The 16,865-nt window shown below is 36.0% G+C and overlaps 1 protein-coding gene across 1 annotated transcript in view; it reads right to left on the bottom strand.

The window, feature by feature from the left end:
- Positions 1-16,865, bottom strand: part of SPAG16 (sperm associated antigen 16) — a 1,019,820-nt gene that overhangs the window by 965,942 nt on the left and 37,013 nt on the right. The window contains exons 6-7 of the mRNA XM_059392666.1: positions 11,696-11,803; positions 2,615-2,732 (exon numbers count right to left, since the gene is read on the bottom strand). Coding sequence (XP_059248649.1) covers positions 2,615-2,732; positions 11,696-11,803 — 226 coding nt within the window. The remainder of the gene's footprint in view (positions 1-2,614; positions 2,733-11,695; positions 11,804-16,865) is intronic.

Raw genomic sequence — 16,865 nt, 5'->3', positions numbered from 1 at the left:
AAAGAACAAATAGTCCAAACAAGAAATGGGCAGAAGACATGAACAGACATTTCTGCAAAGAAGACTCAGTTTGTTTTTTTGTTTTTTTGTTTTTCTTTTTTTGGTTTCTAATTTTATTTTTTTTTAATTTTTTATTTTTTATAAACATATATTTTTATCCCCAGGGGTACAGGTCTGTGAATCACCAGGTTTACACACTTCACAGCACTCACCAAAGCACATACCCTCCCCAATGTCCATAATCCCACCCCCTTTTCTCAAACCCCCTCCCCCCAGCAACCCTCAGTTTGTTTTGTGAGATTAAGAGTCGCTTATGGTTTGTCTCCCTCCTGATCCTATCTTGTTTCATTTTTTTCCTTCCTTAAGCTCAGGAAACAAACTGAGGGTTGCTGGGCGTGGGGGGATAGGGATAGAGGGGCTGGGTTATGGACATTGGGGAGGGTATATGCTAGGTGAGTGCTTTGAAAAGTGTAAGCCTGATGGTTCACAGACCTGCAGCCCTGGGACAAATACTACATTATATGTTAATAAAAATAATTTTTAAAAAAACATAAGGCAAGTAATTTGATCTCTGTTCAATAGTAAGAATATAAGTAAAATTATCTGAATGCTCATATGGCTACTGTGCAGCTCAGCTGGAATTCATACATACTCTCCCAATCTTTAGTTCTTCTAACTAAACCAATAAGAAACAATCTGAAATCCAAAGAGTATATGTGACCTAAAAGTCTTCTCAAAATGACCTTTGATCTAACCTCAGAAATTCAACTCATATTAAAATTAGAGGAATTGGGGGCGCCTGGGTGGCTCAGTGGGTTAAAGCCTCTGCCTTCGGCTCAGGTCATGATCACAGGGTCCTGGGATCAAGCCCCGCATTGGGCTCTCTGCTCAGCGGGGAGCCTGCTTCCTCCTCTCTCTCTGCCTGCCTCTCTGCCTACTTGTGATCTGTCTGGCAAAAAAAATAAATAAAATCTTTAAAAAAAAATTAGAGGAATTGATGGCTTTTCAGGAAGATAACTTAGCCCTAATTACACATAAGATAAGTATAGATCCAGTGTAGGACAGGTGCAAGTACAGAAATCAAAAATCGAGAGAGGAGTGTAAGCACTTGCCAGTATGGATTCCTGGAAGACCCTAGTAGTCTCCAATAGTGAAACTCAGTGTGAGTGGTCTGTCAGAGGTGTCAGAGGTGTCATGATCTTTTGGGGATATATAACCAGATCATAGATGGATTCCTCCCTGGAGAAGGATAATAGTGAAATAAGTGTGAGACCAGGGAATAAAAAGAATAAGATGGGTAGCAAAAGCAGGGCCTGTGGCAGGATACGAAGTAGAAGCAACCTAAATCTAGCATGAAGCACTCCAAGAGTTGTCCCTTCTGTTGGGATGCTGGGGAGAGGGGCTGGATTAAAAAAAGCAATGAGATGAAATTCTGAAGTTTTGATATATAATGCTATAAAAATGTAAATTATTGTTAAACTCATTTTATGCAGTATTACCAATAATACAATTCAGACATTCAAGAATACAAAATCAAAATTCAAGCACAAAGGAGCATGGAGACACAAGTAATGTTTTGCATTTTAGTAGCTAAGAATTACACTCAAAAACAGACAAAATACAACTTGATTAAAGCATATCTTAACAATAAAATCATTCAAGGAAGAATATAACCATCTTGCAAGTGATTGTAGCTTCTGAAAGTTTGGCCGAAACTGAAAATCTACAGAAAACAATAAAAAAATGTTAAGCATAGTTGCACTTTTATATTTTCTAATAAACTGTTACATATTTTTTAAGTGACCCATAAACATTTTGTTCTACCTTTCTTGATTTCTGTATCAGATATTCCTCATCGCTGTCCTATGCCTATGCAAAAAACCCCAGGAAGAATGGAAAAGGGTGTTAAAAAGCAGAAATGACTGACATTGAGTCCAAAACTAGGGTTGTCGAATTCATTTGGGTGTAAATTCCAAGGAGTTTTACTCATTATCTCACATACATTTCACAAAAATAGTTTTTAAAAGAGCAAGTAAGTCATTGTGGCTATACTTTCTGCACGAGAAATCTGAGTTCAAAGTGTTTAAGGCCCATGTTTATGGTTGTCAAAGTTAGCACTGAAACCCAAGTTTGGGGACACCTGGGTGGCTCAAAATGTTAAGCATCTGCCTTCGGCTCAGGTCATGATCCCAGAGGCCTGGGATGGAGTACCGAATGGGCTCCTTGCTCAGAGGGGAGCTTGTTTCTCCCTCTGCCTGCGGCTCCCCCTACTTACGCTCTTTCTCTCTCGCTGAAAAATAGATAGATAGATAGATAAAAATCTTTTAAAAAATTAAAATAAATAAATAAGCCCATGTTTACAATGGCTGAGTTTTTTTCCTCTAACTATACTTTGTATCTCCTATACATTTATGTTTCGGTTAAATATATAATCTTTATAGGTCTAAAAGGAACAAAATAATTTTATGAATACTTCCAAATAAATCTCTTTAACAACATAATTGTTCAAAACCTTTTTAAATTTATCTCAGAAATAAAGCCAATATTTCTACTTATATTATTAAAAAATGAATGGTTAAAAATCATTTTGAGTTGGCTTTGACGGCCTCTTTACCTGCCCAACTGCTCTGTCTCTTTCCAGAGAGGTCAGCATTTTCTGCTTCAGTAAAGTGTGGTGCTTCTCATGTAACACCCTGAGAGCCGGTTCATACGATGCATAATGTAACTTTAACCTATGAAAAGTAAAGGGCATCTTAAAGGGTAATTGAGTTAAATCAGTGATTTCCATCTAACATCTAAACCTTTTCTCTCTTTTTTTGCAGTCAAATAAAAAATGAGTAACTATATAAAGGTCAACATAGCAATCCAAGAATTGCCAGAAATATTACTTGGTATGCTACTTCTCTAAATATGGTAGAAACAAAGAAGTCAGATTTCTTTTGAGTTAACTAGTTTTCTATTTCCTACCAACAGTTTTGCTGTATTCAAGCATGTACTCATAAGACTGCCATTCACTGAGAGGAAAAACTTGCAGTTTCTTTAATCAATTCAGAAATAATGATCAAAAAGACAAGTGCTGCAGACAACGGAAGATTAAACAGTGTCACCCACATCAAAATAAGCTAAAGGATGGTCTTCAAAACAACTTGATTCACTTATATTAAGAAAATTAAGTATAAAAATTTCATTATCTCATAGGAGAAATAGTTCAACTCAACATATGATATAAGCACCTTTAAGAAACAGTTTTATTCGAAAATGCCCTCAAAATATGTATGTATTTTTTTACCTTTTTTATTTACCTGGAGTAAAACATACAGAGCTTAAATGTTACAGTTCAGTTTTCAGAAATATGCCTGCCCAGGTAGTCCATATTGTTATCAAAATATAGAGCATTTCTAATACCTCAAAAGATTCTAGAACTCCATATATGTGGAATCATAGAATATGTTCTCTTATATAACAATCAACATCTCAGAAATACAAGCAATTATAAGAGATTATGAAAAACTATATGCCAACAAATTGGGTAACCTGGAAGAAACAGATAAATTTCTAGAAACATATAAACTGAAATAGGAAGAAATAGAGAATTTGAACATGTTTGAACAAAAGCCCAGAACCACATGCTTCATAGTCGAATTCTACCAAACATTTAAAGAAAAGGTAATACTTATTCTTCTCAAACTATTACAAAAAATAGAAAAGGAAGAAAAACTTCCAAATTCACTCTATGAGGCCAGAAACTGGCTTCTTTCACTCAGCATGTTTTTTAGATTCTTCCAGACTGTTGTGTGTATCAGTAATTCATTTCTTTTTATTGTGAGTCACATTCCCTTATATGTATATTATACCATGTGTTTATTCAATATTCTACTGATGAAGAACTGGTTTGTTTTTAGCTTGGAGCCATTATGAATAAGGTTGCTATGAACATTCTTACACTGAGTAATATAAGATATTTTTTGGTGGGGTGCCTGGATGGCTCAGTGAGTTAAAGCCTCTGACTTTGGCTCAGGTCATGATCCAGGGTTCTGAGATTGAGCTCCACATCAGGCTTTCTGCTCAGCAGGGATCCTGCTTTCCCTCCTCTCTCTCTGCCTGCCTCTCTGCCTACTTGTGATCTCTGTCAATTAAATAAATGAAATCTTTATAAAAAAAAAAAGACATTTTTTGGCTCTCTTTCTCTTAAAAAAAATACCTAGGAGTTGAATTGCTGGGTTTTAATTTACACTTCCAACAGCAATAAATGACAGCCTTCTTTACTCTACATTTGGCGATTAGTCTACCTAGTCTTGCCAATTTTATTATCAACTTCATCAATTCTATTTCCAAACATATGATTTCATTTTTATATATTTATTTTTGTTTATTACTTTTCTAATTTATTGGTTTCTGATAATTTTTTTCTTTCATTATTATTTCATTTATTTTTCTTTCTATGCTTTTATGGAGGTTTTTTGAGCATCTAAAATACAAGATTAGATTATTAGTATAAAGTTTTCTTCTCTAATATGGGCATTTAAAACTATCAATTTTACCTTAAGCATTGCGTTGGCTGTATCCCACTATTTTTAATATGTTGCATCTTCAGCCATTCATACTGAAATACTTTCTCACTTCCTTCTTTGACTCATGGACTATTTAGAACTATGTTACTATATTTCCAAATATTTGGGAATTTTCCAGAGAGCTTTTCATCATTGATTTTTAATTTAATTTGGTTGTGGTCAGAGAACACATTTTGTACAATTCTCTGAAATAAATACACACTTGTCTAGACACAAAATATTACCTATTTTGTACACATGAAAAGTCCAAAGTAGAATTCAAGGAATGTCAATTAAACTCAATTAATTGATGCCTTATTCTATAGACCTAAGAGACTTTTTGCCCATTTTTCTAATAATTGCTAAAAAATAAAGGTTAAAATATCCACTTGTCACTGTGGAAATATGAATTTTTATGTTCTATCAGATTTTGTTTCATATATTTTGCAGCTCTTACTTAGAGTCATGCATATTATGACTTCCTGATAAACTGACTCTTTATTATCTCATTGAAATGGCCTCTTTTTCTCTGATTCTCAGGATGAGCCTGGGGATGTTGTTTCTGTATCCCTTCTCCTTAGGCCAGGTGGGCATGCAGACGTTGGTCTCCTTCCCTAGAGAGAGCTAACACTTTGGCTGTGCTGCAAACTGTGGAGGAGGTATCTTCCCCAAAAGATAAATGATGCCCTCCTAAAGTTGGTCCTACTTCCTTCTTTCTTAACAGACACGCTAATAGTTTGGTAAGGGAGAAAAGAAACTATATATCCAAATTGCTGTAAGAATTAATCATATAGTACCAGGAACCAAAACACCCCAAAGACTGGATTCTGAGATGCTAAAAAGGGCTATAACCTAAGACTGGATAAAAATAATTTGCATAAGACACTGGATTTTACAAGTACTAAAACAAATACTCCAATGGATGCAATAAAGCCATTGCTGAGGTGACTCTTAGAAACTTGGAATGCTCAGAAAAGTGAAAGTACCTTGAGCTGTCCTACTGACAAAGAGTAGAAAAGGAACTCCATAACACTACAGCAATTATACACTATGATGACAATCCCTATTCTTCCACAGAATTACCTACAGCCATTTACTTGTGTGACTATGTACTGGGAAAAGATATTTTAAGAAGTTATTATGAATATCCACATGACCAGAGTGACACCACAGCCCCTATGTTAGAAAGGGGATTTACAGAGGCCAGAGAATAAGTAACATCATGGCTAAGGTCTGGCTCAAAGTGGGCTTATTTGGTCCATGTACCCACCCAATGATCAATCCCAGATTCCTTGAATAAATAATTTTAACATATATGAGGAAGCTATCAAAGTCACTCCAGTGTCGTCTTCTGACATAGGATAGACTACTTGAAATTGCCTCACAGCCACAATTCTGTTTATTTTTTAAGTCATTTTTTCCCCTCTGAGGCTCTATTAACTCTTTTCAGCTTCTTAGTGATTTTTTGTTGTTGTTGCAAATACATTTTTCAGTTTGAGAACTTCCATTTGGTTGTTTATAGTTCCCATTTCACTTCTGCTATTTCCCAACTGTTCACTCATTATATTCATTATTTTATTTAAAGTTCTAAACATTTTATAAGAGCTGATTTGAAGTCTTCATCTACTAATCCTGTTATTTCTGGGTCTGTTTCTACTTTTTCTTGGATATGGGACACATTTTCCAACTTCTATGTATATTATATATTTTATCATATGTTGGACATATATTTATCTGAACTTTGTTCTCTTCCTTTAAAGAGTTTTGTCCTGGCATACTGATGGGCAGTTTGAGCTTTTCAAAGCTTACTTTCAATCTTTAATTAAGGCAACTTTAAAGTAGTTCCCTCTCTAGGGATAGAATAGCTCTGCTCCTATGATACGGTTTATCAAGGGTATTTTTTTTAAGATTTTATTTGCTTATTTGAGAGAGAGAGAGACAGACAGAGGGAGAGTATGTGTGAGGTGGGCTAGAGGGAGAAGCAGATTCCCCACCAAGCAGAGAACCTGACATGGGCTCTCTCCTGAGACTCCAGGATCATGGCCTGAGGTAAAGACAGACATTTAACTTACTGACCTACCCAGGTTTAGCAAGGGTCTTAACTGAATGCTCAGAGTTTTTAGTGGAGGTTCCTCCACTGTAGCTGGTCAGAATTCCTGTATCTGCAAACTCCGGAATCTCCACTGAGCTCACAGTTTTCCAGCAGCTGTTCTTTGTAGGCATCATTCTCTCACTATTCCACAACTTAGTATTTGGTCAAAAGATTAAAGGAAACTACTACAAATATTTCTTAAATTTCTTTCATGCACCTTCCACCTTTTGTGTATCCTATTCTGCAAATTCTAGCTCCCTTGGCAGCCCTAATGAGATCCCTCATCAGTTAATCAAGACTACTGTGCTCTGAGTTCTACTTTGTCACACTATTGTTTGAATAGTATTTCTGGGTCAAAATCTAAGGTGATTATGCCACTCGCTTTAAAGGGTTCCCTTCTCTTAGGCATCACAGACCTATTCTGTCAATTTTCCAACATCTGAAAAAAACAGCTGCCTAAAATTACATTCAGTTTTGTAGTTCATTACAGTTGAAGAGCTCATCTATTAGCAGTTGGAAAGCTAGTTCTATACCAGTTACTCTGACAGGGTGGCAAGCAGAAGAGCCCCAAAATAATTTTAAAGGCCTTCCTATTAAAAAAAAATAATAATAAAAACAAGCGGGCACCTGGGTGGTTCAGTCAGTTAAGCCTGACTTCAACTCAGGTCATGATCTCAGCATCCTGGGATGGAGTTCCAAGTCAGGCTCTCTGCTCAGCAGGGGGTTTGCTTGTCCTTCTCTCCCTCCTTCAGCTCCTCCCCCAACTTATGTGCTCTCTCTTAAATAAATGAATACAATCTTTATAAAAATAAAAGGAGTCCTTGTTTTGCAAAATATTTTCACAGAAGTATAAAAGTCATTGGTTTGTAAGTCATATTTATCTTAATATAACTTATTATTATACCTCATTGCTGACAGTAATAAAGTCTAAGAAATAAAGTTACATATACATTTAATATATATTTTGCATATTAAAATTCAACCATTTTCAGTAAAGCATGAGAGAGTAATAAAATAAAAATGTAAGTAGTATGTACAGTTCTATTACTCATTCCATTTAATGTGCTTAACTCTATACTCTTTGCTGTATGCTGTACACTTCCATGAATATTGTATATTCATAAACACGTATTCAGGTACAGAGTTCTATACACAAAACAATGTGCATTGTAATTTGTGGACAAACTGATTGATTGATTGCTATTGATGGAACAACTTTTCCTGTATTTACTAACTTTAGCATCTAACTCATTCATGGGATATGACTTGATAATCCTCTATCCCAAGAATTAGCATCATGTAGAATACCACTAGGATATAACAAGGAAACAACATTTAAAAAAACCTGTTGGCAAGGATGCAGAGAAACACAAACACTCTTAAACTGTTGGTGGGGATGCATACTGGTACAGACATTCTGGAAAACAGTATGGAAGCTCCTTGAGTTCAAAACAGAACTACCTTATGACCTAGCAATTACACTACTAGGTATTTACCTCAAGGATAAAAAATACTGTTTCAAAGGGACACCTGCACCCTAATGTTTATAGCAGCACTATCAACAACAGCCAAATTATGGAAGGAGCCCAAATATTTATCGACTGGTGAATGGATAAAGAATATATGTTGTGAGTACACACACACACACACACACACAGAGGAATATTGCTCAGCCATCAAAAAGAATGAAATTTTAACATCTGTAACAATGCAGATGGAGCTGGAGTGTATTATATTAAGCAAAATAAGTCAGTCAGAGAAGGACAAACACCATAGGACTTCACTCATATGTAGAATTTAAGAAACAAAACAGATGAACATAGGGGAAGGGGAACAAAAAGAGAGAGGAAGGAAACCATAAGTGACTCTTAATTATACAGAGAACAAATGGACATTTGCTGGAGGGGAGGTGGAAGGAATTGGGCTAAATGGATGATGGATATTAATGAGGATGCTTGTGATGAGTGCCAATACCAAGGAGAGCAGCAGAATTCCAGAGGAGTGCTGGGTGTTGTATGTAAGTGATGATTCTCTAAATTCTACGCCTAAACCAATATTACACTATATGTCAACTAGAATTTAAATAAAAACTTAAACAAAAAACTTCTGTTTAGTCAGTCTGAAAGAGTGTGTCTGTTCTGTAAATTCCATAAGTAGCTCATAATTCATCTGCTTTTAAGTACTAAATTTTGAAATCGATAATTCTGAAAATAAGTAAATTCACAAGACATTCATGTTAAATGAGAACTACTATAAAGCTATAGGAAAAATCAACTAATTTACAGAAAAAAAATAAGACTGACATTTTATGATTTACAGTGAAAGGAATATAGATATACAACTGAAATATTAGGGTAAAATATTAACAAAGAGAACTTAGACTCTAATTTAGCCTGAAATGAAAAACACTCTTCCTTATAGTTGATTTATTATGCAATGGTACAACTATCAGAAGTGTTCACTGTGATTAATTTCATCTCTAGTTTCTTTGTGACCCTATTGATATTATTGAAATTTTGTTTTAAGTCCTTGGAAAACACACACTAGTGATTCATCCAAATGGTTAAATGGAGACATTATTCTTAATGCTTAAATGTGGAAATAAAGGCTAGTCGAATACACAAATGTTAATTATATTACAGTGTAATGTGGATTTTTTTCATCAAGGCCCCTAAAGATTACAAAAAGTATAATCTGGATTTTTTTCATCAGGGCCCCTAAAGATTACAAAAAGTATAATCCGAAAATGCTGAATTTTTACATTAAATCAAGTACAATAGTATTCCTTTTAAACATATTAGGAAATTTAAGAGCTCTGATATATTTTTAAACATGGGCTACAGACACAAGAAAAAAAAAACTTAAAAAAGTCAATTTACCAAAGGGTAGAATATCCAAGTAGTAACAGTGAACAATCATATTTCAGGTGCCACAATTTGATACAAAGGTGCCCTTAAACTGTTATATACCAAAAAAACTGAAGTACTGAAACCTGTTTGAATTAGCACAGATAGTGGGAATAGAGTCAATCCTGTGAATTTTCTGTGAAAGAAAGTGCTGTGATTCAAACTCAATGTGTGTGTGCATACACACAAAAACTATTAAAATACCTTTGGGCTTTTCCTCTGGGTAAATAAGTGGCTCACCCTAATGAAGGTACAACAATTATTTGTCTTTGGACAAGAAAAAGTTTAGCTACCTTTAAAGAGCTTCAGCATGACCAGTAGGAACAACAGGCCCCTATATTGTCCTGAGTGCAGAACAATTCCCAAATTTAAAGAATGTACTTTTAAAACAAAATACAATATATACTTCTGAAAAGACCTGTATAAAAATGCAAAAGGGAAATCTAGATCAAGTAGTATATATTCAACATACACTTTCAATGTTATGGTATATGCAAAAAAAAAAAACCCTGCCATTTATTATATTCCATGTACTGTGTCATGTATGTATACATACTGATCCAAAATATATCATCAACATTGTTAAAGAGAAGAAACAAAATACAACAGCCATCTAAAGGTAAGTGGTGAAGCCAGGCTTCCAATGTTTACTTGAGACCAAATCCAAGCTCTTTCCATTATACTGTACTACTTCTCAGTTACCATTTAAGTTAAAAAGGGAACAAATCTTTTTGAAAATTTTTTTCCTGAATTTCTCTGAACTAAGAACAATTTTATGAACCAAGAAATTCAAACCAAAATACTGGACCAAAATAATTGGTTAAAGTCAAAGAATAAACATTTTCAAAGTCCTTTTTGTAAGTTAATGCAATTTCCCTCTTAAAATAGTGTTTTATTCCTACAGACACTTAATTTAAGAAAAGTAAGAAAAACTCTAGTTTCTACAACTTAATACATTTAAGTACATTGATTCTGAAGCTTCATGGGACAGCCTATGATTTAGAAATCATAAGAGCCACAATAACCATACTCAGATGAGAAAGACAACTGTCATTACCATCCCTAAATTGTATTGTCCCATAAGTAGCTATAGCTACATGTGGAATTAAAATTAAACTTAATTAAAATTAAATAAAGTTAGAAATGGGGTGTGTGGGTGGCACAGTCAGTTACGTGTCTCCCTTCCACTCAGGGTCTTGGAATCAAGCCCCACGTTGGGCTCTCTGCTTAGCAGGGAGCCTGCTTCTCCCTTTCCCTCTGCCTGCCATTCCCCCTACTTGTGCTCTCTCTTTATGTCAAATAAATAAAAATCTTAAATAAATAAATAAATAAAATTAGAAATCTAATCCCATGGTTGTGCTAGTCACATGATCAGTGATTAACACAACATGTGAATTAGTAGCTTTTGTATTAGACAGTACAGATATAGAATATTTATAACATCACAGAAAGTTCTATGGGATAGCATTGCCCTAGAACAAATAAAAGAAAATTCCCATTAAGGATTATAAGTTATTTTCTTGTTCTCTGTTTTATTTTGGAAAGGAAGTTTCTTTCTTTAATTTGGAAGTAGGAGAGAAAGGGAGAAGGGAAAATAAAACAGTAATATTTTTAAAATAATTTCTAAAACCTCTGCGTAAATTCAAGGCCATTCAGTATATGCACCCTCTCCATGTCACTCCTGTCAAACAGCTTTTGCACTTATTTGCTATGCATAAAATATGGTGAATATGCCATATTTCTTCATGACTTGGTGCCTTTGCACAGTATGTACTGTCTGTCCAGAGCACCCTGCTCCCCACTCCATTTGTTAACTAATACTTCAGAATTCCTCTACAAATAGGTTCCTGAACCTTCTTACACCTCATTCTGGTTAGAGTGACCATCCTTGGTTAGCATAATAACACTGCAGAATATTTCAGTTTAACTCCTCCCCTATCACACACCCTAGAAGTCTCTGGGAATCTTGAGAGCAAGGACCTAAACTTGTTTTTGTATTTCACACACATAGTATAGTCTGGCAAACAGTAAACACTCAATAAATGTTGAATGATTGTTTTACCTCAAACCTTCTGCCATAGCCAAGTGTACTTAACATTAATTAAATAACTCTTTAATAAATACGCCAACAAATATTAGCAGCTTACCCTTTGAGGTCATTAATTAATTTATTCTTTTCCTGGACTATTCGCTTATGGTGCATTCGGTGAAAATCACGCTCTTTTTGAGTTTTCAGCAGATCTTCTCTGGCCTTGCTGAAAATAATAATTTTAAAAATCACTACTAATTTGAAAAAAGCATTTGAAAAAGTAAAACATTAATTCATGATAAAAACCCTAAACAAAGTAGGTTTAAAAATAACATGCCTCAACATAATAAGGATCATGTATGAAAAACCCACAGCAATATCAACCAAATTGAGAGAAAACTGAGAGCTTTTCCTCTGTTCAGGAACAAAATAGTGTTGTCCACTCTCACCACTCTTATTTGACATAGTATTATTGGAAGTCCTAGCCACAGCAATCAGAAAAAAAAATGAAACAAAAGGCATCCAAATTGGAGGGAAGAAGTCAAACTTTCACTATTTGCAGATGACATGATATTCTAGATGAAAAACCCCAAAGACTCCACCAAAAAACTGCTAGAACCAACAGATGATTTCAGTAAAGTCCCAGGATACAAAATCAACATACAAAAATCTACTGAGTTTCTATATACTAATAATGAAGCAGCAGAAAAAGAAATAAAGGAATAAATCTTATTTTTAATTGCACTAAAACCATGATACCTAGGAATAAACCTAACCAAAGAGGTAAAAGAGCTGAAGTCTGAAAACCATAAAACACTGATGAAAAAAATTGAAGATGACACAAAGAAATGAAAAGACATCCCGTGTATTGACGAACTGGAAGAACAAATATTGTTAAAATGTCTGCCAAAGCAATCCACACATTTAATGCAATCTCCATCAAAATACCAGTAGCATTTGCCACACAGAACAAACAATCCTTAAACTTATATGGAACCACAAAAGACAACAAATAGCCAAGGCAACCTTGAAAAAGAAAAGCAAAGCTGGAGGGATCACAAGTTTGGACTTCTTACATTAAAAAGCTGTTGTAAGAGCACCTGGGTGGCTTAGTGGGTTAAAGACTCTGCCTTCGGCTCGGGTCATGATCCCAGGGTCCCGGGATTGAGCCCCACATCGGGCTCTCTGCTGAGTGGGGAGCCTGCTTCCTCCTCTTTCTCTCTGCCTGCCTCTCTGCCTACTTGTGATCTGTCTGTCAAATAAATAAATAAAAATGTTTAACAAAACAAAAAAAGATGTTGTAGAGAGAGGAGTCAAGATGGCGGAGAGGTAGCAGGCAGAGACTACATCAGGTAGCAGGAGATAAGCTAAATAGCTTATCTAAACATTGCAAACACCTACAAATCCAATGGGAGATCGAAGACAAGAAGAACAGCAATTTTAGAAACAAAAATTCAACCACTTACTGAAAGGTAGGACTGGCAGAGAAGTGAATTCAAAGCGATGGGAAGATAGACCATGGGGGAAGGGGCTGGCTGCCGGCAAGCCGCAGAGCAACGGAGCACAAAATCAGGACATTTAAGTCTGTTCCACTGAGGGACATCGCTCCAGAGGCTAAACCAGGGTGAAGCCCACGCGGGGTCAGTGTAGGCTCAGGTCCCGCAGGGTGACAGAAGGATCGGGGGTGTGAGTGTCGCAGAGCTTGCGGGTATTGGAACGGGGAAGCTGGCTACAGAGACAGAGCCAACATTGAGCTTACAGCTCAGGGTTACCTTGAACCGGTTGCAGGCTGGGTGAGCTCAGAGCATGGTCCGAGGCCAGGGAGACGGGAGTGATTGGGCGCTATTCTCTGAGGGCACACTGAGGACTGGGGCCCCAAGCCCTCAGCTCCTCCAGGCCAGAGATTGGGAGGCTGCCATTTTCATTCCCGTCCTACAGAACTCTACGGAAAGCATTCAGGGAACAAAAGCTCCCAAAAGCAAACCTGAGCAGATTACTCAGCCTGGCCCCTAGTAAGGGTGGTGCAATTCCGCCTGGGACAAAGACACTTGAGAATCACTACAACAGGACCCTTCCCCAAAAGATCAATAAGAAATCCAGCCAGGACCAAGTTCACATACCAGGGAGTGCAGGTTCAATACCAAGGAGAGCAGCAGAATTCCAGAGGAAGAGAAAGCAAAGCACGGAACTCATGGCTTTCTCCTAATGATTCTTTAATCTTGCAGTTAATTTTTTTTCAATTTTTTTTCTTCTGCTAATTTTTTTTAACTTTTACCCTTTTCTTTTTTAACATTTTTTAACTAGTTTATCTTATATATATTTTTTTTTCTTTTTTATATTTTTTCATTTGTTTTCTTTTTTTGGTCTCTCTTTTTTTTCTGAACCTCTTTTTATCCCCTTTATCCCCCCCTCCATGATTTAGGGTCTCTTCTGATTTGGTTAAAGCGTATTTTGCTGGGGTCTTTGTCACCCTTTTAGTATTTTACTTGCTCCTTCATATATTCTTATCTGCACAAAATGACAAGGCAGAAAAATTCACCACAAAAAAAAGAACAAGAGGCAGTACTAAAGGCTAGGGACCTAAACAATACAGATATTGGTAATGTCAGATCTAGAGTTCAGAATGAAGATTCTCAAGGTTCTAGCCAGGCTCAAAAAAGGAATGGAAGATATTAGAGAAGCCCTTTTGGGAGATATAAAAGCCCTCTCTAGAGAAATAAAAGAACTAAAATCTAACCAAGTTGAAATCAAAAAAGCTATTAATGAGGTGCAATAAAAATGGAGGCTCTCACTGCTAGGATAAATGAGGCAGAAGAAAGAATTAGTGATTTAGAAGACCAAATGATGGAGAATAAAGAAACTGAGCAAAAGAAGGACAAACAGCTCCTGGACCACGAAGGCAGAATTCAAGAGATAATTGACACCATAAGATGAAACAACGTTAGAATAATTGGGATTCCAGAAGAAGAAGAAAGAGAGAGGGGAGCAGAAGGTATATTGGAGAGAATTATTGGAGAGAATTTCCCTAATATGGCAAAAGGAAAAACCATCAAAATCCAGGAGGTACAGAGAACCCCCCTCAAAATCAAAAAGAATAGGTCCACACACCCCATCACCTAATAGTAAAATTTACAAGTCTTAGTGACAAAGGGAAAATCCTGAAAGCTGCCCGGGAATAGAAGTCTGTAACATACAATGGTAAAAATATTAGATTGACAACAGACTTATCCACAGAGACCTGGCCAGCCAGAAAGAGCTGGCATGATATATTCAGAGCACTAAATGAGAAAAATATGCAGCAAACAATACTACATCCAGTTAGGCTATCATTGAAAATAGGAAAGATTAAAAGTTTCCAGGACAAACAAAAAGTGAAAGAATTTGCAAACACCAAACCAGCTCTACAGGAAATATTGAAAGGGGTTCTCTAAGCAAAGAGAAAGTCTAAAAGTAGTAGATCAGAAAGGGACAGACACAATATACAGTAACAATCACCTTAAAGGCAATACAATGGCACTAAATTCATATCTCTCAATAGTTACTGTTAATGGGCTAAATGCCCCAATCAACAGACACAGGGTATTAGAATGGATAAAAAAACAAAACCCACCTATATGTTGCCTATAAGAAACTCATTTTAGACCCGAAGACACCTCCAGATTTAAAGTGAGGGTGTGGAAAACAATTTGACATGCTAATGGACATCAAAAGAAAGCAGGGGTGGCAATCCTTATATCAGATCAATTAGATTTTAAGCCAAAGACTATAGTAAGAGACAAGGAAGGACACTATATCATACTCAAAGGGTCTTTCCAACAAGAAGATCTAACAATTTTAAATATCTATGTCCCTAATGTGGGAGCAGCCAACTATATAAACCAATTAATAACAAAATCAAAGAAACACATCAACAATAATACAATAATCATAGGGCACTTTAGCATTCCCCTCACTAAAATGGACAGGTCATCCAAGCAAAAGATCAACAAGGAAATAAAGGCATTAAATGACACCCTGGACCAGATGGACATCACAGATATATTCAGAACATTTCATCCCAAAGCAATAGAATACACATTCTTCTCTAGTGCACATGGAACATTCTCCAGAATAGATCACATTCTGGGTCCTAAATCAGGTCTCAACTGGTGTCAAAAGATTGGGATCATTCCCTGCATATTTTCAGACCACAATGCTCTGAAGCTAGAACTCAATCACAAGAGGAAATTTGGAAAGAATCCAAATATAGGGAGACTAAACAGCATCCTTCTAAAGAATGAATGGGTCACCAAGGAAATTACAGAAGAATTGAAAAAATTCATGGAAACAAATGATTATGAAAACACAACAGTTCAAAATCTGTGGAACACAACAAAGGCAGTCCTGTGAGGAAAATATATAGCGGTACAAGCCTTTCTCAAGAAACAAGAAAGGTCTCAAGTACACAACCTAACCCTACACCTAAAGGAGCTGGAGAAAGAACAAGAATGAAACTCTAAACCCAGCAGGAGAAAAGAAATCATAAAGATCAGAGCAGAAAACTATGAAATAGAAATAAAAAAAAAATAGAACAAATCAACAAAACGAGGAGATGGTTCTTTCAAAGAATTAATAAGATTGATAAGCCCCTGGCCAGACTTATCAAAAAGGAAAGAGAAAGGACCCAAATAAATAAAATCATGAATGAAAGAGGAGAGATCATAACTAACACCAAAGAAATACAAAGACTTACAAGAACATACTATGAGCAATTCTACGCCAACAAATTTGACAATCTGGAAGAAATGGGTGTATTCCTAGAGACATACAAACTACCACAACTGAACCAGGAAGAAATAGAAAGCCTGAAGACCCATAACCAGTAAGGAGATTTAAACAGTCATCAAAAATCTCCAAACAAACAAAAGCCCAGGGCCAGATGGCTTCCCAGGATAATTCTACCAAACATTTGAAGAAGAACTAATTCCTATTCTCCTGAAACTGTTCCAAAAAATAGAAATGGAAGGAAAACTTCCAAACTCATGAGGCCAGCATCACCTTGATCCCAAAACTAGACAAGGATCCCATCAAAAAAGAGAATTACAGACCAATATCCTTCATGAACACAGATGCGAAAATTCTCACCAAAGTACTAGCCAATAGGATTCAACAGTACATTAAAAGGGTTATTCACCACGACCAAGTGGGATTTATCCCAGAGCTGCAAGGTTGGTTCAACATCTGCAAATCAATCAGTATGACACAACACATTAATAAAAGAAAGAACAAGAACCATATGATACTCTCAA

Source organism: Mustela nigripes, chromosome 3, assembly GCF_022355385.1.
Source record: "Mustela nigripes isolate SB6536 chromosome 3, MUSNIG.SB6536, whole genome shotgun sequence".
NCBI lineage: Eukaryota > Metazoa > Chordata > Mammalia > Carnivora > Mustelidae > Mustela > Mustela nigripes.
Note: the sequence above shows the minus strand (reverse complement) of the source record. Positions and strands in the feature narration are given on the sequence as shown.